This window comes from Rhamphochromis longiceps, linkage group LG12 (assembly GCF_057381845.1).
Source record: "Rhamphochromis longiceps isolate RC_006_pf linkage group LG12, R_longiceps_female_GT1.1, whole genome shotgun sequence".
Classification (NCBI taxonomy): Eukaryota; Metazoa; Chordata; class Actinopteri; order Cichliformes; family Cichlidae; genus Rhamphochromis; species Rhamphochromis longiceps.
This window is the reverse complement of record NC_140568.1, coordinates 45,606,596-45,629,165: the sequence shown is the minus strand read 5'-3', so window position 1 is coordinate 45,629,165 and position 22,570 is coordinate 45,606,596. Positions and strand designations below refer to the sequence as shown.

The 22,570-nt window shown below is 46.3% G+C and overlaps 1 protein-coding gene across 1 annotated transcript in view; it reads left to right on the top strand.

The window, feature by feature from the left end:
* Nucleotides 1–21,103, top strand: part of c5 (complement component 5) — a 39,705-nt gene extending 18,602 nt beyond the window's left edge. Inside the window, exons 19-42 of the mRNA XM_085426617.1 lie at nt 1,343–1,425; nt 1,533–1,672; nt 1,800–2,033; nt 2,207–2,267; nt 2,354–2,443; nt 2,515–2,727; nt 2,820–2,895; nt 3,230–3,389; nt 3,492–3,596; nt 3,695–3,866; nt 4,491–4,615; nt 6,313–6,393; nt 6,482–6,634; nt 6,708–6,770; nt 6,842–6,929; nt 7,857–7,896; nt 10,799–10,901; nt 10,978–11,052; nt 11,202–11,307; nt 11,890–11,973; nt 12,056–12,145; nt 20,107–20,199; nt 20,408–20,546; nt 20,625–21,103. Coding sequence (XP_085282743.1) covers nt 1,343–1,425; nt 1,533–1,672; nt 1,800–2,033; nt 2,207–2,267; nt 2,354–2,443; nt 2,515–2,727; nt 2,820–2,895; nt 3,230–3,389; nt 3,492–3,596; nt 3,695–3,866; nt 4,491–4,615; nt 6,313–6,393; nt 6,482–6,634; nt 6,708–6,770; nt 6,842–6,929; nt 7,857–7,896; nt 10,799–10,901; nt 10,978–11,052; nt 11,202–11,307; nt 11,890–11,973; nt 12,056–12,145; nt 20,107–20,199; nt 20,408–20,546; nt 20,625–20,757 — 2,707 coding nt within the window. The 3' untranslated portion in view covers nt 20,758–21,103. The remainder of the gene's footprint in view (nt 1–1,342; nt 1,426–1,532; nt 1,673–1,799; nt 2,034–2,206; nt 2,268–2,353; nt 2,444–2,514; nt 2,728–2,819; nt 2,896–3,229; nt 3,390–3,491; nt 3,597–3,694; nt 3,867–4,490; nt 4,616–6,312; nt 6,394–6,481; nt 6,635–6,707; nt 6,771–6,841; nt 6,930–7,856; nt 7,897–10,798; nt 10,902–10,977; nt 11,053–11,201; nt 11,308–11,889; nt 11,974–12,055; nt 12,146–20,106; nt 20,200–20,407; nt 20,547–20,624) is intronic.
* The last annotated feature ends 1,467 nt before the right edge of the window (nt 21,104–22,570 follow it).

The window sequence follows — 22,570 nt, the reverse complement described above, 5'->3', positions numbered from 1 at the left end:
GTTATAGAGCAAGAAGCAGGGTAAACCCTAGACAGGTCAGCAGTCTGTTTCATGGCTAACATAGAGAGGAAAACAACCACTCACAGTCAGTTTTAAATCACCGGTAAATGTAATGTGAGTGGGAGGAAGCAGGCATGAGGAGAACATGCCGACTCCACACAGAGAGTGGATTCAAACCAGGACGTCTTACAGGTGATAGCACTGAATGCATTGAATCTGCACTACCAGTCAGAACTCTGGACACACCTTCTCATTTAGTGGGCTTTCTTCATTGGTGCTACTTTCCACATTGTAGATACAAACTGAAGACATCTGGGATCATGTAGCAGCAGCTCAGATCAGGGCCCAGACAGATGCCACACAGAGCTCCAGTAGCAGACACATCTGTACATGTTCAGAGGAGACTGTGTGAATCAGACCTTTATGGTCAAACAGCTGCTGAGAAACCACGACTAAGATAAAGCAACAAGAAGAGATTTGTTTGGACCAAGAAACACAACAAATGGACATCAGACCATCTGTGCTTTGGTCTGATGAGTCCAAACCTGAGATCTTTGGTTCCACCTGCCGTGTCTTTGGGGAGAAAAGGTGAACGATGGTCTCCACGTGCATGTTCCCACTGTGAAGCATGGAGGAGGGGGTGTGATGGTGACACTGTTGGGGATTTCTTCCAAACTGAAGGCACACTGACCCAGCATGGCCACCACAGCATCCTGCAGCGACATGCCGTCCCATCATTTATTCTCCAACAGGACCCCAAACACACCTCCAGGCTGTGTGAGGACCAAGAAGGAGAGCGATGGAGGCCTGGCCTCCACAGTCACCTGACCTGAACCCAGTGGAGCTGGTTTGGGATGAGATGGAGCGCAGAGTGAAGGCAAAGGCCCGACAAACGCTCAGCATCTCTGAACTCCTTCAAGACTGTTGGAAACCATTTCAGGAGACGACCTCATGAAGCTCGTGGAGAGAAGGCCAAGAGTGAGCGAAGCAGGAATCGAAGCAGAGGGTGGATATAAAACATGTTTGGGTTTACTTCATAATTCCACGTTTTCATTCAGTTTGATGCCTTCAGTGAGAATTTACACTGTAAACAGTGATGAAAGAAAAACCATTAAATGTGAAGCTGTGTCCAAACAGAACATGTCCCAGAAGTTCTGTTGAAAATATTCTTTGAGAGCTAATCCATGCCTGGCAAGTCAGACATTCATTTCCTTTAACTAAGGTTTACACATGGTCCCAACAATGATGGCAGCTTTAATGCTCCAGGCAGCACAGCTGGTTACAGATCCGCCTCCCTGTCTTTAGGGACTGTTGTGACTGTCCTTGTGTTTCCTGTCATTAGTTCAGGGCGGCTGGCGGTCAGCAGGACTCTGCCGGACTCTCTCACCACGTGGCAGATAAAGGCCGTCGGCATGTTCAAGAACGGCGAGTTTCTTTCATTTATTCCTTTTTAAGCGTGCCTTGCTCTTCAGTTTTCTGCCCCTCAGTATGCAGGGATAAGTAAAGTCGGATGGTTCCCGTTTGTCCGACAGGTATGTGCGTGGCAGATCCCGTCCAGGTGTCGGTCCGTCTGCCGCTCAGCGTGGACATCCCGCTGCCCTATCAGGTGGTCAGAGGAGAGCAGCTGGAGCTGAAGGGGTCCGTGTACAACCAGCTGCTCGACCACGTTAGGGTACACAACACACACCACCCAACTACATATCCCATGATCCTTTGCCATGCATCCCTGTAGGGTTTGGATGGGGTAGCTGTGGCTTCAGTGATGAAGAATCTTCTGTTCTGTCCGTCTTCACCCTCAGTACTGCGTGACGCTGACAGTCGGCCCGGCGATCTGCCTGCTCAAGTCTCAGCCTGTGATTGGGCAGGCAGGGCTTCGCTCTACAGCATGCGAATGGAACGAGATACCAAGAAAAGGGGTGGGACCAGTGACCTTCACCCTGCTGGGACTGGAACCTGGAGAGCACACCCTGACCTTCACCCTGAAAACACCCTACAGTCGGGCAGACATCGTGGAGAAGAAGCTGCGAGTGGTGGTACGTACAGACGGACTGTCTCAGGAGTATGAAAATGAACAGAAACACAAATGCTAATAATCACATTAGCAGAGCCACGCTCTCGCCAACCTGCTGCTAACAGCGTTTCCAGTCTAAAGACTGAAACCAGACTTCTGTCTGTAAAATGATGCTAATCTCGGTTGTGTTTCCAGCCTGAAGGAGTGAGGCGGGAGGTGAGCTCTGGAGGAAGACTCGACCCACAGGGAGTGTATGGTGCGTAGGCTCTGCTCTGTGAAGCTCTGCTCCACCTAAAGTGCTTGCTGATGTCAGTCTGTCTCGGGCTGTTTGTGGCCCTGCAGGCTCAGAGAAGAGGACAGTGGAGCTGAAGAACCAAGTGCCGAGCAACATGGTTCCCAACACGGATGTGGAGAGGATGCTGACAATCAATGGTAACAAGTGGAACGCATTTCTCGCTGCACAGTTGCATGTCAAACAAAATCATGTTTGTTCTGTGTACCAGGCGAGGTGCTGGGGGAAGTCCTGTCAGTGGGGCACAACCCCGAAGGCTTCCGGCAGCTCATCAGCCTGCCGGTTGGATCAGCGGAGGTGGAGCTCGGCGGCCTCCTCCCCCTCATCCAGCTGTTTCAGTACCTGGAAGCATCAGGCAGCTGGAACGTGCTGGGAGAAGACATCCAGAAGAGCGCAGCTAACATGAAGAGGAAGATCAGGGAGGGTGAGGAGGCACTGAAGAGGCCCCGATGGTAGCACAGAGGGTTAACAGTTCATTTACTGTGTGTGTGTGCGTGTGTGTGTGTGTGCGCGTAGGCCTCGTCAGCATCAGTTCATTCAGACTTGGAGACTCGAGCTACAGCATGTGGAGGAATAGAGAGCCCAGCACCTGGTAGGTAAACATCAAAGCCTCGGGAGCAGTGTCCTCCTCACCTGTCTGCAGGTGAGACAGAATGGACCTGTGGTTTTATGACAGGGTGGTCAGCCATCTCACAGGATCACACTTGTAATGGAGTATTTGAGTTTAACAGCATAGCTTCCTAAAATAAAAGAAACACATGAACACATTCAGGTGAGATGTTTTGCTGTAGTACAGCCCAGACTGGCTTTTATCAAACGTGAGCGCGTGGATCTGCACGGGTTCCTCCTTGTGCTTTTGGTGCCATCTGCTGGTTGGTCCTGAGAATGACACCATGGTACTTCTGTCCCTCTGTGCTGTCTGTCAGGATCACGGCCCTGGTGGTGAGGGCTCTGGCTGCGGCGGAACCTGTGGTCTCCGTGAACCATCAGACTCTCTCAGAGTCTCTGACCTGGCTGGTGCTCAAGGCTCAGCAGCCGGACGGGTCCTTCACTGAGGAGTCCCCCTACAAATCCAACAGAATCTTGGTCTCTGCCTCCGCTTATTCCATTTCTTCTTCTGTTCTCACTTGAATGTTTCTTGTGGTGAGACAGAGCTTTGTTAATTTTGTGTATTGTGATTGGCTGCAGGCTGAGGGGACAGATGCAGTGGACCAATCAGTGTATCTGACAGCCTTTACACTGATTGCTCTACACAAAGCAACAAAGATTAGAGACCGGATCCTGCAGCTTAAGGTGAGACCACACCTCCTCGTCTCATCACTCAACACATCAGCCTACCTGAGCGCTAAACAAATACTGAAGAAGCTGCTCATAAACCGTCCTGCTTTCAGAGGCACGAGGACAGTATTAGTTCTGCCGTAGCCTACATTTCCCAGCATGCCCTCAGTGTGAAGAGTGTTTACGTACGTGCAGTGGCGACCTATGCGCTGACCCTTCATGACCCCAACAGCATGATATCCTTCCAGCTCATCAGCAGCCTGGAGAAGCTGGCACGGCAAAAAGGTGTGTGTTTTTTTTGTTTCCTTCTTTCTGATTGGCTCTCTGTTTGCTGAATGGCAGTTTTTTGAGTTACTGTTTGATTGTGTGATGGATTTCTTATAAACCACTCAAAGAATCCCTGATAATATTCAAAAGTCAGTGTGCTTCTTTTCCTTTACATTGATTTCGGGATTTTAAAGTTTATGGCATTAATACATCAGTAAGAAGAAAGGCAGAAAACAGTCACTGACGTGTATCACATCCTTCCACTGCTCATGCTCCATCCATCACTAATGCCTCGTTTCCAACACCAGCTCAACTCTACTGGCTTTTGGTTGTTTTGCATTAAAGTTGAGTACCACGTCAGTCTGGGTGGAGTCCAGTAAGTAGGTTTCTCACTCTGCTGGGTTTCAAACAGTTAAGGTTGTATTCTCAGTCTCATGACTCATCAAGTGACATCACTGCCTGGCCAATCAGTGGCATGCAGCCTGCTGACATGACATTTTCAGATCGAGTAGTACCTGGTACTAAAAAGTAACAGGTACTACTAGTTTATGAAAACCCCTAAAAATGTCGCGCTGAGTAGGTGTCAGTAGAATACAGGCTTAAGATTCAGGAAATTAAACTTGTTTTTGTGTTTTTGTTCAGGTAATCCTGCTGTACTCAGGTACTGGCAGGAGGCCAGTGTGACATCTGACTGGCTGAAGCCCGACCAATCTAGCGGTGTGACGGTGGAGATGACGGCGTACGTCCTACTGACTATGCTGGTTAAGGTGCTGTGACTTCCTGCTGATATGGGGGTGTGTTTCTGTAGTTCTCCTCTCTGCCTGTAGGGGGCGTGTTTCTGTAGTTCTCCTCTCTGCCTGTAGGGGGCGTGTTTCTGTAGTTCCCCTCTCTGCCTGTAGGGGGCGTGTTTCTGTAGTTCTCCTCTCTGCCTGTAGGGGGCGTGTTTCTGTAGTTCCCCTCTCTGCCTGTAGGGGGCGTGTTTCTGTAGTTCCCCTCTCTGCCTGTAGGGGGCGTGTTTCTGTAGTTCCCCTCTCTCCCTGTAGGGGGCGTGTTTCTGTAGTTCCCCTCTCTCCCTGTAGGGGGCGTGTTTCTGTAGTTCTCCTCTCTGCCTGTAGGGGGCGTGTTTCTGTAGTTCCCATCTCTGCCTGTAGGGGGCGTGTTTCTGTAGTTCCCTTCTCTGCCTGTAGGGGGCGTGTTTCTGTAGTTCCCATCTCTGCCTGTAGGGGGCGTGTTTCTGTAGTTCCCTTCTCTGCCTGTAGGGGGCATCTTTCTGTAGTTCCCCTCTCTCCCTGTAGGGGGCGTGTTTCTGTAGTTCCCATCTCTGCCTGTAGGGGGCGTGTTTCTGTAGTTTTCCTCTCTGCCTGTAGGGGGCGTGTTTCTGTAGTTCTCCTCTCTGCCTGTAGGGGGCGTGTTTCTGTAGTTTTCCTCTCTGCCTGTAGGGGGCGTGTTTCTGTAGTTTTCCTCTCTGCCTGTAGGGGGCGTGTTTCTGTAGTTCCCATCTCTGCCTGTAGGGGGCGTGTTTCTGTAGTTTTCCTCTCTGCCTGTAGGGGGCGTCTTTCTGTAGTTCCCCTCTCTCCCTGTAGGGGGCGTGTTTCTGTAGTTCCCATCTCTGCCTGTAGGGGGCGTGTTTCTGTAGTTTTCCTCTCTGCCTGTAGGGGGCGTGTTTCTGTAGTTCCCTTCTCTGCCTGTAGGGGGCGTGTTTCTGTAGTTCTCCTCTCTGCCTGTAGGGGGCGTGTTTCTGTAGTTTTCCTCTCTGCCTGTAGGGGGCGTGTTTCTGTAGTTCCCTTCTCTGCCTGTAGGGGGCGTGTTTCTGTAGTTCTCCTCTCTGCCTGTAGGGGGCGTGTTTCTGTAGTTTTCCTCTCTGCCTGTAGGGGGCGTGTTTCTGTAGTTCCCTTCTCTGCCTGTAGGGGGCGTGTTTCTGTAGTTCTCCTCTCTGCCTGTAGGGGGCGTGTTTCTGTAGTTTTCCTCTCTGCCTGTAGGGGGCGTGTTTCTGTAGTTTTCCTCTCTGCCTGTAGGGGGCGTGTTTCTGTAGTTCCCTTCTCTGCCTGTAGGGGGCGTGTTTCTGTAGTTCTCCTCTCTGCCTGTAGGGGGCGTGTTTCTGTAGTTCTCCTCTCTGCCTGTAGGGGGCGTGTTTCTGTAGTTCCCTTCTCTGCCTGTAGGGGGCGTGTTTCTGTAGTTCTCCTCTCTGCCTGTAGGGGGCGTGTTTCTGTAGTTCTCCTCTCTGCCTGTAGGGGGCGTGTTTCTGTAGTTCCCTTCTCTGCCTGTAGGGGGCGTGTTTCTGTAGTTCTCCTCTCTGCCTGTAGGGGGCGTGTTTCTGTAGTTTTCCTCTCTGCCTGTAGGGGGCGTGTTTCTGTAGTTCCCTTCTCTGCCTGTAGGGGGCGTGTTTCTGTAGTTCTCCTCTCTGCCTGTAGGGGGCGTGTTTCTGTAGTTCCCCTCACATTTTAAAATAATGTTGTTTTTTAAGGGGAGGATCTCATATGCGAAACCCATCCTGTCCTGGCTGACCCAGGATCAGCACTACGGTGAAGGTTTCTACTCTGTGCAGGTAAATACACCCCAAACTCGGCCTGCCACCTAAAACCCCTCTCTGTTAACCTCTTTTGCGCTTCTTGTTGACCTTTGACCTCCCTCAGGACACCTTCTTGACTCTGGAGACATTAACGGAGTACAGCAGAGTTGTCTCTCGAGCCGCCCTCAGTCAGGACATCAGCATCCGCTACAGAACAAAAGGAATTCTGGGACAAATCCAGCTGAGCCAGAGTCGACCCGTGGCCTCACCCTTCCAGGTGAGAACGGCTCAGTGCAGCGAGGTCAGGTGCAGCTCCAGGTCAACAGTAACCTTTTTGTTTTCCTTCCCAGGTAACAAAGAATGATGACATCACCGTGTCCACAGGTTATGGTCGCGGCGTGTCCAATGTGAAGGTGGGTGTGGGTTAATTCACCTGAAGCCATGTGGGCAAAATCGGCTCTAACGTTCCCCGATCTGTCTGCAGATGAAGACGGTGTACTATCAGACCGTGGCGTCCGCACAGGCCACGTGTAACTTTGACCTCACGATTGAGGTGGTCATGCCTGAAACCAGTGAGTATCTCACCTGGATGTACAGGTGTATGTGAAAGATCACAGCCACAGCAGACTTTCAAACTCCACAAACAGATTTCACACCACACTCAAAACATGAGATGAAGATGGTAGCTGTTTTGGTTAGTGCGAACAAACTGCTTCCAATTTTACAGTTGGTCCATCACAGGTCACCAGGTCTCTCAATTCCTGTTGTTCTTCTCCAAGATGGTATCCATAACCACAGTCTTACTCACAGCCCTGCCCATCGTCTATCATGTCGGACAGCCTTGTGGGATTTTCAACAGCTGTAGCTGCTTCTTGTACTTCGATAAGCCGGCTCCAATCAGCCAGAACTCTGTTATCGTGGTTCCGAATTGGTCGATGTCGTTCAATGTCCTCCATTGAGAGCGTCACCAGACACACGACGCAACTGACCATCGAGTATCCGGCAGCAAACGTCTCCGCAGGACAGTCGGGCTCTCCCAAGCCCAGGAGGGTGTCAGTTTCGTCAAGGGACGAGTTGATCAAATCCATAATTCTTCTTTATGTTTTTAGAGAACAAGTCTGGGAGACTGTCTGAGGGTTAGAGAATAAGCGAGACTATACAAAAGACATGAGAAGCCAAGCAGGAAAGATGAGGGAGAAGGAGAAAGTGCGACCGCCTCCCTCAAGAGCCAAGAGTTTTTCCTCTTTTAAACCAAACTTTGAACATTAAACTCTTTCGCGCGTCCTCCTTCTTTGTCTTCATGCTCAATCATCCAGGTAAGTAAATCCCAAAAGGTTGATTCTGTTCATTGATTTTACACTTCCTGTCTCACTACAGTGAGGTTTATTCATTTATTTTCTATTCTGTACTTCTGTTCAAAACAGAGACAGTGCTCCAGCTGTTTACCTGCAGCAGCAGCTGCCTGTCACCAGATTAAATGTCTTCTTTCTCCTCCTCAGATCCAAGATTACGAACTCCTACCCTGGTGGCCTGTGTAAAGTAAGAGCACTGCATGATTGTCTCGCTCGCTCACTGAAACGCTTGCATGCATGACGGCTAACTCACAGCATGGATCCCTGCTGCAAAAGCGGTCACACATGTAACTACAGAGGGTGACGTCACTGGGTTGGTTGTGGTTAACAGACTTTCAGTAGTTTATGTTACCTAACCTAACTAGTGACAGAATCCATAGCTGAGAGGAAAATAAGGACACTCAAACTAAAAATCTGTCAAGAAGCGCTGCGTGGCAGGTACTCCGTCTCGAGGGATGAACTCAAAATCACAGCTTTATTTGCTGGCACGGGAAAACGAGCATACAAAGCAAACTAAACTAAACTAAACTAAACTAAACTAAACTAAACTCACAGGGAAACACAGAGCGAGCCACACAGCACGAGGGCCGACGCGACACTGACACAGAGCAGTGTTGGGGAGTAACGGAATACATGTGCCGCCGTTACGTATTTAAAATACAAAATATGAGTAACTGTATTCCGTTACAGTTACCGTTTAAAAAGGTGGTATTCAGAATACAGTTACTTTGTTGAAATAAATGGATTACACTGCGGTACTTTCCTGTTTCATTTTGTCGCGGGTCAGGACTGTTTGGGTTTTGTTTGACAGCTACGTTCTGTTGTTCCAGGCGGCAGCGTTACGGTTGCCATGGTTACAGGGCGACGCTCTCTCTCTCTGCGACTGTGTGTTTCCTGGGTGAGAGAGCGCCTTTTCGTTGTTGTTGTTGTTGTGCTAAGCTAACAGGCAGAATGCTACAAGCATAGCTCTAAAGAATGTAGCATCATGGGCAGTGTAGTCCGTGCTGCAGGGAGAATGGACTGCCATACACGTTATGGGTCTGTGAGCGCGAGGAGGGAGAAAAAGGGGAGTGGAAAGGTACGAGTTGTCATCGAGGAAAAACGGGAGCTGGAAGCAGTGTTGCCAACTTAGCGACTTTGTCGCTATATTTAGCGAGTTTTCAGACCCCTTAGCGACTTTTTGTCTAAAAAAAGTCGCTAAAAAAAGACGTGAAAGCGCGTATCTCTTTTACTCTCAACAAGCAGCGGGTGCTGTAACGCAGTCAGTTCTTCTTTTACTCTTTTACTCTTATGCTGTTTTGTGGATCACAAGGTTTAAAACTACTTATAAACACACGCACAAAGTAACTCCACCAGAGCGCCTATTTCGGGTCACTTGCCGGTCCAAGCCCGGGTAAAGGAGCAGGGTTGGAATTGTGACATTAAAAAAACAATAATTGCTAAAAAAAAATTTAATTTGCAGTTCTAAATAAACTCTAAATGCATTTAGGACGTTTTTTACTCACTTTATGTCTCTTCCACGATGTTATTTCTCTCTCCAACAGTGAAGGTTACAATTAGATTAGCATGACCAATTATGCAAATTAGACGATGACATCATTTAGCGACTTTTAGGACAGCCAATAGCGATTTTCCTTACTGAGGAGTTGGCAACACTGGCTGGAAGCATGTAAATATAATAATAACCACTGCAGCCAAGAAGAGAGCCTGACGAGCCCAGTTGTAAGTAAGCTATTAAGACTCGACTGTACACCATGTTCGTGTTTTCCTCCGAAAACAATAAGTTCCGTTGGAGCAGCCTTTCAACGCCTCTCTCTGTCTCTGCTAGCAAAGTTGACCCACACAACAAAGTAAAGCTATTTTTCGGCTACGAGCCGACAGGGACCCCGCCGTATTAGTCAGAGGTCCCTTTACTACAGTTCGGAGTCGCGGACCTTCAGTAATAGTAATAAATCACACAGCAATAGTACATTCACGTAGTTGTAAAACGCATGATAATATATTAAGTAATCCAAAGTATTCAGAATACGTTACTGTCATTGAGTAACGTAACGGAATACGTTACAGAATACATTTTGGGGCATGTATTCTGTAATGGAATACATTTTAAAAGTAACCTTCCCAACACTGCACAGAGAAACACAGGGCTTAAATACACTGGGGAATAACGAGGGAATGAGACACAGAAGGAGGGCACAGCTGGGAGAAATCAGAACTGACGAGACAAGGAAGCAAAGTAGGATACACTCACATCAGACACAGACACTGGTGGTGGTCAGAGGGCCCGGTGGCGCCAGTGTCCGGCAGCCTCGCCTCTGTCAGTGCGCCCCAGGGTGGCTGTGGCTACAATGTAGCTGCCATCACCAGTGTGTGGATGTGTGGATGACTGGATATGTAAAGCGCTTTGGGGTCCTTAGGGACTAGTAAAGCGCTATATAAATACAGGCCATTTACCATTTACCATTTACCTTCAAAGTAAAACAGGAAGTATAACACTGAGCTGCGAGCTTGACAGGGTGGAGACAGAGCAACTAAGAAACACAGAGACATAACCATAAGGCAAAGAACCAAAAGACCAGAGATGATAAATAATACACAGAGCGAAATCCTGGAACACAAGAAACTAGACTCGAGGGAGAAACAAAAGACCAACCATAAGAACATAAGTCACCATACAGAGTGACAGAAAACACAAGAAACTCAAAACATGCGAAGACAGACCAAGAAACACAGACTTTACACAGAACAGAGGGGGCACAGAGAAACATGAGGTGCAAGGGATCAAAACTAGAAACCATAGAATAAATCACACGAGTACAAAACGCTGGGTCAGGAGACCCAGGAGGTCACTTTGGTGCTGCAACAGTAAGTTTATGTTAAAGCCAAAGTGTCCACTCTGTGTGTCTGACGCAGTCACAGGAAGCTGCTCTGAAACAGGACAATGTTAGCTGTGATGTAGACGCTGCATGAACGAGGACAGGCTGACGAATCGGACGCTCAAATTTTCCACGTCGTCATCATCAAAGTACGATAGCAGGAAAGTGTTTAGTAACTGAATGTTGCATAGAGGACATGTACCTGTGTTTCAGGTATAAACCTCCTCCTAACGAGGTGTTCACCGAGTCCAGTCTGACCGTGATGAAGATCCAGCTGCCCACAAGTGTGGACGCGTACCTGGAGGACCTGAAGCAGGTGAGCTGAGCTCTGATGATCAGCCTGATGATGCTCAGAGAGTCTGAACGTGTTCACAGTGACTGCTGTTCCACAGCTGATGGACACCAGTCAGCCAATCATCTCCCACTACGAGCTCCAGGGGCACACCATCATCATCCAGATGGACTCTGTGAGGAACCACACACACACACACACACACACACACACACACACACACACACACACACACACACACACACACACAGTGATTTTGTGCTATATAAATAAAATTGAACTGAATCTTCCACGTGTTGTTGTCACTTCCTGTCTGGCTCCCAGGTTCCCTCAGACATATTTCTGTGCGTGGGCTTTCGGATTAGGACCACGTTTAAGGTGACCGGAGCCACCAAGTCCTTGTTCAGTGTCAGCGAGCCCCAGGACAGAGGTGAGAGGCCGAAACCCGTCGCTCGTTTGGAAACATGGAAGTTCAATCCTTTCAAATTAAAAGTATCTGTTCTGTTTTTATTGCCTCCTGCCAGTTACAGTCCTTCATAAGAAACACCTCTAAAAATAACTCGTCTGCTACAAACGTCAAATTTAGACACTGAGTGCTGCCATTCAGTTGGCATCCAGAGCTGGCCAATCAGAAGGAAGTGGGGTTTTAGTGAGGGAGGGGCTTAAAGAGAGGTGTTAAAAGTGCTTGTTTCAGACAGGATGAACTGAGGTCCCAGTATGACACAAACAGGGATTATTTTGAACTGAGAATCATGCAAAGCTGCTCGAGTCTTGTGTTCAGTTAAACTTTGAGGCAGCAGAGCGTCGTGTCGTTATTTCAGCGCTCCATCCATTTAAGCTCGAAACACGTTCATTCAAGTTCCCATCGCTTATTTACAGCTGAGAAGGAAACACGTGGACATTGTGAGGAAAAGCTCCTCGTTTTTCCTGAACTATTGGATTCATCGTGTCCCTGTTTGTTTCCTGCTATGAAGAATAATAACAATAAAGTCTTATTTTTAATCTCTTTCAGGCAGTTTGTGCACAAAGCAGTTCTCCTACGAGCAGCAGGAGCTGCAGCGCCTCTGTCTGGGCGAACAGTGTCAGTGCATGACAGGTAGTCGGCCGTCTGATTGGCTGAGGTTTCTGTCACCTGTGAAAGGTTTTTGTAACGTGTTTGTTCACATGTCATTGTGCAGCGGCGTGCGCCACCTACAGAGGAGACGTGGACGTGACGCTAACACTAGACAAACGAACCAACGAGACGTGTCAGCCTCACATCAAATACGGTGAGCCGAGCGACGCAACAAAACGCCACGTTTACACCCCAGCTCCGCCCCAGAGCCCCGTGCAGGTGGAGCTTCAGAGTTCAATTCAACTTTATTTATACAGCCCCAAATCACAGCAACAGTCGTCTCAAGGCGCTTTATATTGTAAGGTAGACCCTACAATAATACATACAGAGAAAAACCCAACAATCATGTGACCCCCTGCCCACACAGCAAAACTGGTTTGGCCTGGATCTGGCCCACACAATGTGCTTACACATGGCCCACATACCGCGAAGAATGACGCACTTTGGTGGCCCAGATCTGGTTTGCCAGAAGTGGCCCACACATGGGCCAGTTGCAGACACACTGCTGGCCCTGTGCTGGCCCAGAACAGTTTTAGCTCTGGCCCCAGATGTCAGCCTAATGTGTACCTCAATCAAGCCATGTAATAACAACATGTGCTGGAACACAATAGTAACATGACGAATCTCTGTTCACACAGTGAATGGACTGATTCTTATATGCACTTTTCTACTCTCCCAGATTACTCAAAGTGCTCTATACAACATGCCACATTCACACACTTTCTCTAAACTGAATGCTTCCTAATTACATTCATACACTTGACATGCAGACTGGAGAAACCAGGGATTGAACCACTAACCTTCTGATCAGTAGGGGACCTGCTCTACCTCCTCACCTACAGCCACTGAGTGGTAAACCTGAATAAACCCTCACTAGGTTTTGGATAAAGTGTACACTCACAAACCTGTCAAACCTGCATTTGAAACGTTGGCTACCATAGCAGTACAGTATTGCAACATGACATTTGGGTATTCTAACTAAAATAGGAAAATAGGAACATAAATAGTGCATCATTGCCAGACCTGGCCCACATCTGGTTTACATACACTCTGCCATGACACCAGTCAGTCAGCAGTGCCAGCTTGACACCAGATTCGGGCCAGACCTGTCTGCTATGTGGGTATGAGAAAGCACTTTGGCGACAGTGGGAAGGAAAAACTCCCTTTTAACAGGAAGAAACCTCCGACAGAACCAGGCTCAGGGAGGGGCGGGGCCATCTGCTGTGATTGGTTGGGGTGAGAGAAGGAAGACAGGATAAAGACATGCTGTGGAAGAGAGACAGAGGTTAATAACAGATATGATTCAATGCAGAGAGGTCTATTAACACATAGTGAGTGAAGAAGAATCACCCAGTGCATCATGGGAATCCCCCGGCAGCCTACGTCTATCGCAGCATAACTAAGGGAGGATTCAGGGTCACCTGGTCCAGCCCTAACTATATGCTTTAGCAAAAAGGAAAGTTTGAAGCCTAATCTTGAAAGTAGAGATGTGAGTGAAGTTGGCCCCCCACCTTCTTCAAATCCAACAAAAGTGGTATCAAACGTTTGTGCTCGTTTGTACTGAAACTTTTTCGTGTGTGCTGCTATCATTTCAAAAATATTAATAAAGTCTTGATGCGTGCTCAATCATCCAGGTAAGTAAATTCCAAAAGGTTGATTCTGTTCATCTGGATATTTTCAGTGGGTGAAACGTTTCGTCATCATCCAGGTGACTTCTTCAGTCTCAGCTGACTGCAGGTTTCTCCAACCTTATAAACAGGACATTTGCATAGTGAAGGAAACTAGCACCACTGAATGAACAATGTGCTGGGGGGTTAGTTCCATGATTGTTAGTATGGAAATTCTTATGACCATTGATCAATGACAACTAATCAAATACACAGATTCTCAAATGGCCATGAGTACCATTCACAGAAAGTGGGGAATGGCTGCAATCACAGCATTGACAGATGGTGACAGATGTACCCTTGGGCCCCCCTTCTTGATTCAGAGATGGTCAGCATCCTGACAGCCCGATGGACGAAGCTGTCTCTCAGTCTGAGGGTTCTGGCCCGGAGGCTCCTCAGTGTCCTTCCTGATGGCAGCAAACTGAAGACGCTGTTGAAGGGATGAGTGGAGTCACCTGTAATGGAGAGGACCTTCCGGATGAGGCAGGCGCAGTAGATCTCCTGGGGAGGGAGGCAAGAGAGGTCCCCACAATCCTCTCGGCTGCTGTCACTACCCGTTGTCATTTTTTTCCTGCAGGACCCAGTGCAGGAGTCATACCACACAGTGATGCAGCTGGTGAGGATGCACTCAACTGTGCCTCTGTAGAAGGTGCTCATAATGGGGGTTGGATCTCTTGCGCTTCTCAGTTTGCAGAGGAAGTAGAGTCGCTGTTGGTCTTCTCCACATTCAGGGACAGGTTGTTGTAGCTGCACCACTCTGCCAGATGGTTAACTTCACCCCTGTAGTAGATCTCATCATTGTTGCTGATGTGACCTACCACAGTTGTTTCGTCTGCAACTTGATGAAAAGGTTGGAGCTGTGTGATGGTGTGCAGTCGTGGGTCAGCAGAGTGAAGAGAAGGCGGTTCACCACACATCCTTGAGGAGCCCCAGTATTCAGTGTTCTTGGGCTGGAGGTGTCGCTGCCGACCCGTACTGTCTGCTGTCTTCATGTCAAGAAATCTAGCAGCCAGTCACAGTGGCTTCCAAAAGTATTCGGCCCCCTTGAACTTTCCCACATTTTGTCACATTACAGCCACAAACATGAATCAGTTTTATTGGAATTCCACGTGAAAGACCAACACAAAGTGGTGCACACGTGAGAAGTGGAACGAAAATCAGACATGATTCTACGGTGGCCCCTAGAGACAAAGCACGTACAAACTCCAAAACACTTGCAAACTCCAAAACACGTGCAAATTCCAAAACACAACGGAAGTGCTCCAGGACGCTAGGGGCAGTGTTGAGCTTTTGTTACCTAGTAACTACACAAGCCAGGAAGTACCAATGACCGGATTTGGGGTTTGCAGCCTTAAAGGCCGCATTTTAAGGCTGATTACGTCACAGCGACAAGAGAAGGCTTTCCCAATTCAAAGGCTGCTCGAAATGCGGCCCTCAAATGCGTCCATAATTTCCCTGAATTTTAAGGATGGGTCGGTGTAGCCTTCATGGCCCAAGAAAACGGTGGAAGCGGAGCGGAGGAAGAGTAAACTTTCAGAAGTAAGTACTGAATATTATGTCACTTATTTATGCGCAAATATTTTTTTAATGAAGAACATTAAACCATTATTGTTGGCCACATGTCGGGAAAGTTATGTGACATTAGTGATGTCTGTACTTTCAGAATTAACTTGGTTTTAAAGCCTTTACTTTAAAAAATATATATATAGTCGACCTTAATCTTACAGAGATTGTGATGATTTTGTGGATAATTAAAGTCAGTCATATATCCACAAACACAACAAGCTGAAAGTCAGTGATGCTGCTCGGTTTGCAGTCCTGAATATCACAGCACAAGGAGGATTCACTGCACTGTTAATGTGAGCTGTGTTATATTGCTGCCTCTGTTCGGTGGTGTCGAGCCAAACGGACTTTAACGTGTGTTTGAACAGCTGACGGTTCACTCGTTAAGCTGAAAGAAAGATGCTTTAATCGCAGGAGTCACACGTGTCCACTGCACCATCTGGGAACTCTTCTTCTTTCGTAATAACACAAACACTAAATCCTCCTTCTTTTGTGCTGTTGTGTAGCAGTGTGTACACCTGAGACTGTCACCTGTCTGTCTGTCCTGCACTCTCTCTCTGTTTCTTTCTCTCTGATTGTGGAATAAAAGTATGAACATGTGTTTATAAGTTACACTTGTGTTTGAATCCTGCAGCTTATCACACATTTGATTTCCATGTGTGACGACTGCAAGTGTCCAGAGTGAGGACAGACTGAGGGACACACTGCTGCACATCATCTGTGAGGCTTTGCATCCCTGATGATCCACCAGGACAAACTCAGCAGTGTGTGAGGAAGAGGAGGAGGAAGAGCCAGCAGCAGCTGACAGATGGAGAGAATAGACAGACTGTTCCCTGTTTGTGAAGGACTGCTAGGAAAGTTTAACAGAACTGTCTGTCCTGAATCAGTCTTATTAGGTAATGTTCAAATAATGTGATCATCCCAGTGTTTCCAGTGTGGGAGAAAGTACTCAGAGTACTCAGGGCCTTCAAGTTACACACTATGAAAGGCAGCAACAAGTTTAATGTTCAGAAACCTAAAGTCTGTATCAGCAGCAGAATGGAGCTAAAATAAATGTTTGTTCCAGTTCTATGAAGCTTTGAGTATTTTGGATCAGTAGCTGCTGTGTGTGTTGCATCATATTGCTGTAATTGTTTATATGCTTTATATATTCTGAGCTAAGTTGATCTATAGTGTTACATCATATTCTATAAGGATGTTATGTGTTTGTAGACTTTCTGCCCAGTTTGATCCATTTAGCAGAAGTCAGCCTGTTTAAGGCTCTGATATCTATTCTGTGTGACTTACAGCAGTTATGACATGGTCTGATTTTCTTACCCAATAAAGGAATATTTCATATATCAGTCTACTCTTCATTCTATCAGACACAGTTATCACAGCTCCTACATTTGCTTTTTATAAATATATGTAAGCAATGAGCCAAATTTAGTAATGCCAACATATTAAAAGAACAATATTTGTCTCTTATATATGATACACCTATATATGCACTGTCAAAGATACTTGTCTTTGAGTGAAGATTTAAGGTGATAAGACATATAAATAACTGCAACTTGAATCTGTACTGAAGCTCAGTATTTGACACAGAGTTCATGTTCACTGCTGTAATAGCTAATAATGATTAATATAATAACTATAATATTGGCCATATTATATTTACATTACCAAAGTGATATGACTTTAGTCTCATGAACAACATCAGCTAATTCTTATTTACTAACTAATCTTGAAATAATTGTTCAGTACAGAAATGAAGCCCAAAAATCATGTTTTACTGTCCTGTGGTCTCAGCCTCAGATACTTATCAAATCACACAAAGCTCTTGTAGAAACAAACAAACAAATGAACAAAATATGTTCTCCGTCATTTCTGTCAAACCAAGTTGTATGACACGTTTCCAGCGGTTAGTATCATGGTTGCTAGGCAACCTGGGAAGCGCGACGGAGACTAGACCGTCCCATACAGACAAACTTGCCGTTTATTTTGCAAATCGAGCTCAACACTGCCCCTAGCGTCTTGGAGCACTTCCGTTGTGTTTTGGAATTTGTACGTGTTTTGGAAATTGCATGTGTTTTTTAGTTTGCAAGTGTTTTGGATTTTGCAAGTGTTTTGGAATTTGCATGTGTTTTGGAGTTTGCAAGTGTTTTGGAGTTTGTACTTGCTTTGTCTCTAGGGGCCACTGTATGATTCCAAACATTTTTTACAAATAAATAACTGCAAAGTTTTGTTTTAAACCATCCCATCGTTGCCCTGGCTTTATGTTTAGGGTCACTGTCCCAGCCTCAAGTCTTCTGGAGACTCCAAGAGGTTTTCTTCCAAGATTGCCCTGTATTTGGCTCCATCCATCGTCCCATCAACTCTGACCAGCTTCCCTGTCCCTGCTGAAGAGAAGCCCCCCCAGAGCATGATGCTGCCACCACCAGTGTTGGTCAAGTTACTTGAAAAAAGTAATCAGTAACTAATTACTGATTACTTCCCCAAAAAGTAATCCTGTTACTTTACTGATTACTTATTCAAAAGTAATTAATTACTTAGTTACTTTTTAAAAACACAATTTACAACCTGAAGAGGTGATAAAGCGATAGATCTCTCAGCCTAATTCTACTTTTTCTGCATAATCCATCATACAAAATGTAATCAAATGGAAAAGTCTCTTTTTAAAACTTGTTTTATTAGTTTTAATCTTTTAACTTTATGCATCAAGCAAAAATTTAATTATCTGCAACATTCTCTGACTGGAAGAAATTAGTTTAACATTTAAACCTATTTTCTGCACATAAAATAAAATATTTTGTGTGTTTACACTCAGTCTTTCAAATAGATGCAAGTAAAACACAGCAGAAAATAAATAAAGTCACAGACTCAGCGGTCCTGTTGCTCTATTTTCACCTATTAAGCAGCATTGCGGTAGGCGGAGGTTTACCCTGGTGCAGGTGTGCCGCGGTCAGTTGCGCATTACGTCGTAGCTACTCGGTGCTTGTTGGAAGTTTAGGGGTTTTTCGCTGTAAAAAGAAGTTTTCTTCCCACGCACAGCGGACACTAATGTTTTTGTCACTTTTTATGGAATCAAACTCAAAGTAAGGTCAGTACTTCCACGCTTTAAACTCTGCACGCTCATACTCTCTCTGCACTCGATATATGATCCATTGTTGATCTGCACACAGCTGTTGTCACGAACGTTGCACTCGCTTACGTCACTGTCGTGAGACATTCTCGCAAAAAATCACGGTTTTAGTAACGCAGTAACGCAGCGTTCCTATGGGAAAGTAACGGTAATCTAATTACCGTTTTTGCAATAGTAATCCCTTACTTTACTCGTTACTTGAAAAAAGTAATCAGATTACAGTAACGCGTTACAAGTAACGCGTTACTGCCCATCTCTGGCCACCACCATATCTGACAGTAGGGATGGTGTGTTCAGAGTCATGTGCAGGGTTAGTTTCCACACATAGCGTTTTGCATGTTGGTCTCATCTGACCAGAGCACCTTCTTCCACATGTTTGCTGTGTCCCCCACATGGCTTGTGGCAAACTGCAAACGGGACTTCTTATGGTTTTCTGTTAACAATGGCTTTCTTCTTGCCACTCTTCCATAAAGGCCAACTTTGTGCAGTGCACGACTAATAGTTGTCCTGTGGACAGATTCCCCCACCTGAGCTGTAGATCTCTGCAGCTCGTCCAGAGTCACCATGGGCCTCTTGGCTGCATTTCTGATCAGCGCTCTCCTTGTTCGGCCTGTGAGTTTAGGTGGACGGCCTTGTCTTGGTAGGTTTACAGTTGTGCCATACTCCTTCCATTTCTGAATGATGGCTTGAACAGTCCTCCGTGGGATGTTCGAGGCTTGGGAAATCTTTGTGTAGCCTAAGCCTGCTTTAAATGTCTCAATAACTTTATCCCTGACCTGTCTGGTGTGTTCTTTGGACTTCATGGTGTTGTTGCTCCCAATATTCTCTTAGACAACCTCTGAGGCCGTCACAGAGCAGTTGTATTTGTACTGACATTAGATTACACACAGGTGCATCTATTTAGTCATTAGCACTCATCAGGCAACGTCTATGTGCAACTGACTGCACTCAGACCAAAGGGGGCTGAATAATTACGCACATAATAATTCTCTTCACTCTGCTGACCCATAACAAGAGATCCAACCCCCATTATGAGCACCTTCTACAGAGGCACAGTTGAGAGTATCCTCACCAGCTGCATCACTGTGTGGTATGACTCCTGCACTGGGTCCTGCAGGAAAAAAATGACAACGGGTAGTGACAGCAGCCGAGAGGATTGTGGGGACCTCTCTTGCCTCCCTCCCCAGGAGATCTACTGCACCTGCCTCATCTGGAAGGTCCTCTCCATTACAGGTGACTCCACTCATCCCTTCAACAGCGTCTTCAGTTTGCTGCCATCAGGAAGGACACTGAAGAGCCTCCGGGCCAGAACCCTCAGACTGAGAGACAGCTTCGTCCATCGGGCTGTCAGGATGCTGACCATCTCTGAATCGAGAAGGGGGGCCCAAGGGTACATCTGTCACCATCTTTCAATGCTGTGATTGCAGCCATTCCCCACTTTCTGTCAATGGGACTCATGGCCATTCGAGAATCTGTGTATTTTCTTAGTTGTCGTTGATCAATGGTCATAAGAATTTCCATACTAACAATCATGGAAGCACGCATCAAGACTTTATTAATATTTTTGAAATGATAGCAGCACACACGAAAAATTTTCAGCACAAACGAGCACAAACGTTTGATACCACTTTTGTTGGATTTGAAGAAGGTGGGGGGCCAACTTCACTCACATTCGATGTTCTGAGAGCAGGAGCTCGGTGATCTGAGCTCACTGCCTGACTGTTTGAAGCTGCTCACACTGTGTCTGTGTTTCTGCCGCAGCGTACAAGGTGACGGTGACGAAGTCAGCAGCAGAAGGCGACTTTATGACCTACACAGCCACCGTAGATGAAGTCATCAAGAACACAGATAAAGGTGAGCTGACAGGACTCTGAAAGCTGTCAGACAGCTGCGTTAGAGCCCGAACGTCACGATCGGCTCTGCGTCCGGCTGGTTTTGATGAAACTGTGCCGACCGTGGTGGGAGTGATGGAGCAGCCGTTGGATCCTTTAAGCACATCTTAACACTTTTGCACTGTGAAGTGAAATCTTCTTCTTCTGTGGTTTTTCCTCGCCTGCTGCAGATTTTGAGGGCGTGAGGTTTGGGACCGTGGTGGATCTGGTGAAGAAGGCGACCTGCAGCGACATGGACATCCAGAACAACAGACAGTACCTGCTGATGGGAGCCAGTGGGTCAGAGGTCACGCTCGACAACAACTACAAGTCAGTATCCCTTTCTCTCTGTGTCACCTGTCGCTCTTCGCGATTGGCCGAGGCTGAGCTTGTGTGCTCGTGTTGCAGGTATCGCCTCCCTCTGGACTCGGAGGCCGTGTTGGAGCTGTGGCCGACAGAATGTAGTTCTCCAGAGTGTAGGGACTACATTTTCCAGCTGGAGGACTTTGCCGTGAGTGTGCAGTTATCGGCCTGCAGCTGAATGTCACTGTGATGTCACACTGAGGGGTGGAGTCTTTCTTCATTCAGAGTTTGAATGTTTCTGTCACTTCAGATTGGAATAAATAATAAAGTTCAATAAAGGTCAAAGAAGCCCTCTGAGGTCTGATAAACAAACAAACACTTATACTTGTTTTCATGTCTCAGTGAGGACATCTAATTGACATAATGCTTTCCCTAGTCGTGTACCCTAACCATCAAAACTGAATGCCTGACCATAACCTGACTGTAACTCTGACACTAAAACCACACTTTGAGTTTCAAAGATGCTTTCAAACTTGCAGGGACGGCACTTTGTCCCCATAAGGGCTGATGGTCCCCACAAAGATATGTAAACATGATACACACACACACACACACACACACTCATCCCGTCCTTGTTGATGTTCAGGTGAAGATGCTCCTTAAGTACAGTAACAAGTATTTACTCAGTGGTGGTGGATGTAGGTGCTGTCATCTCTCCAGTTGAGCATTAGAATAGAATAGAATAGAATAGAATAGAATAGAATAGAATAGAATAGCCCTTTACTGTCATTGTACATGTACAACGACATCGTGGGTGCTTCACACCAACTGTGCCGCAATAAACAGTAATCAGAAAAAAATATATTTAAAAAATCAGAGAAAGGTGCAGATTGGCTGCTTCGTGCTTCTGAGCTCTTCATCCTCAGGCTTCCTCACAGGTGGGGTTGAGGTGCAGCTCCGTCAGCAGACCAAACACTAAAGTGTAATAAAGCACACAGCAAACCACATTTAACAGAAAGCTGCTGATCCCAGGACAATAACAGGTAGTGATGGCTTGCTTGAAGCTCCGGTGCATGTGTAACAAAAACGAACACACTGCTTCAGAATCTCTGTGTCGAGGCTTGATTCGCTTGGCCTGAGTCACGTGATCAGTGACGCCCGAAGCTTCATTTACAACCTAACTGATTCAGTGGTTTGTAAGAAAGTGAATCATTCACGAGATTTGTGGAGTGTTTTGATGGTAAGAGACAGCAAACCACTGATCATTCGACTGGGAGATACGGAGGCAGCGAGGAAGAGACGAGGTTCTGTCTGTGGGAGAATTTTGAGTTGATTTTGGTCAGCCGGGTGGGTTTGCCAGCTTTGTGTTCTTGTTGTTTGATTTTGTTTTGTGCTCGTTTATTTTATCTTAAAACATAAAAAACTTACAATGTCAAAACAAAAATCTGTTTTTCATAATATTAATATCATAAAATAATGTTAGAAAGACTTTCATTTGACTCTTTAAATGTAATATAACAAAAAAATATTTAAAATGTTATTCTACAAAATGTGCAGCAAATTAATTTGTTCATTCTTTTTAGCTGATAGTCTGTGGGACCGAGGGAGACCGTACTCCTGCATCTCTACAGTTCCTGTGCACTCCAGCGTCTTCTGTTCCATGTGAGAGCATTTTCTCTGAGGCAGGAGAGACAAACAGACTCGGCCATCGCACAGAGGAACAAATCCTCTTCTTAAATAAGAACAGGGTGACCTTGTTTGAAGCTGCTCACACATCGTGATGCATCATGTTTTTACTTTACAAGTTCATAAGCATTTTCCCTTTCCAGTTCACAATCAGTTCTACCCCCAGATCACAAATATGAATTTAAAAAATGGTCAAATATAATATTATTTATAAACATACCTTTCCAGCTGTCCAGGGATTAATTGCATAACTACATGGATGCAGGACCTCACAGCAGAAGCATCCTCCATTATGTGTTTTACATTATTATTTGTATATTATATATATTTCACAAGCAATAAGTCACAAGCAAAGAAAGACCACA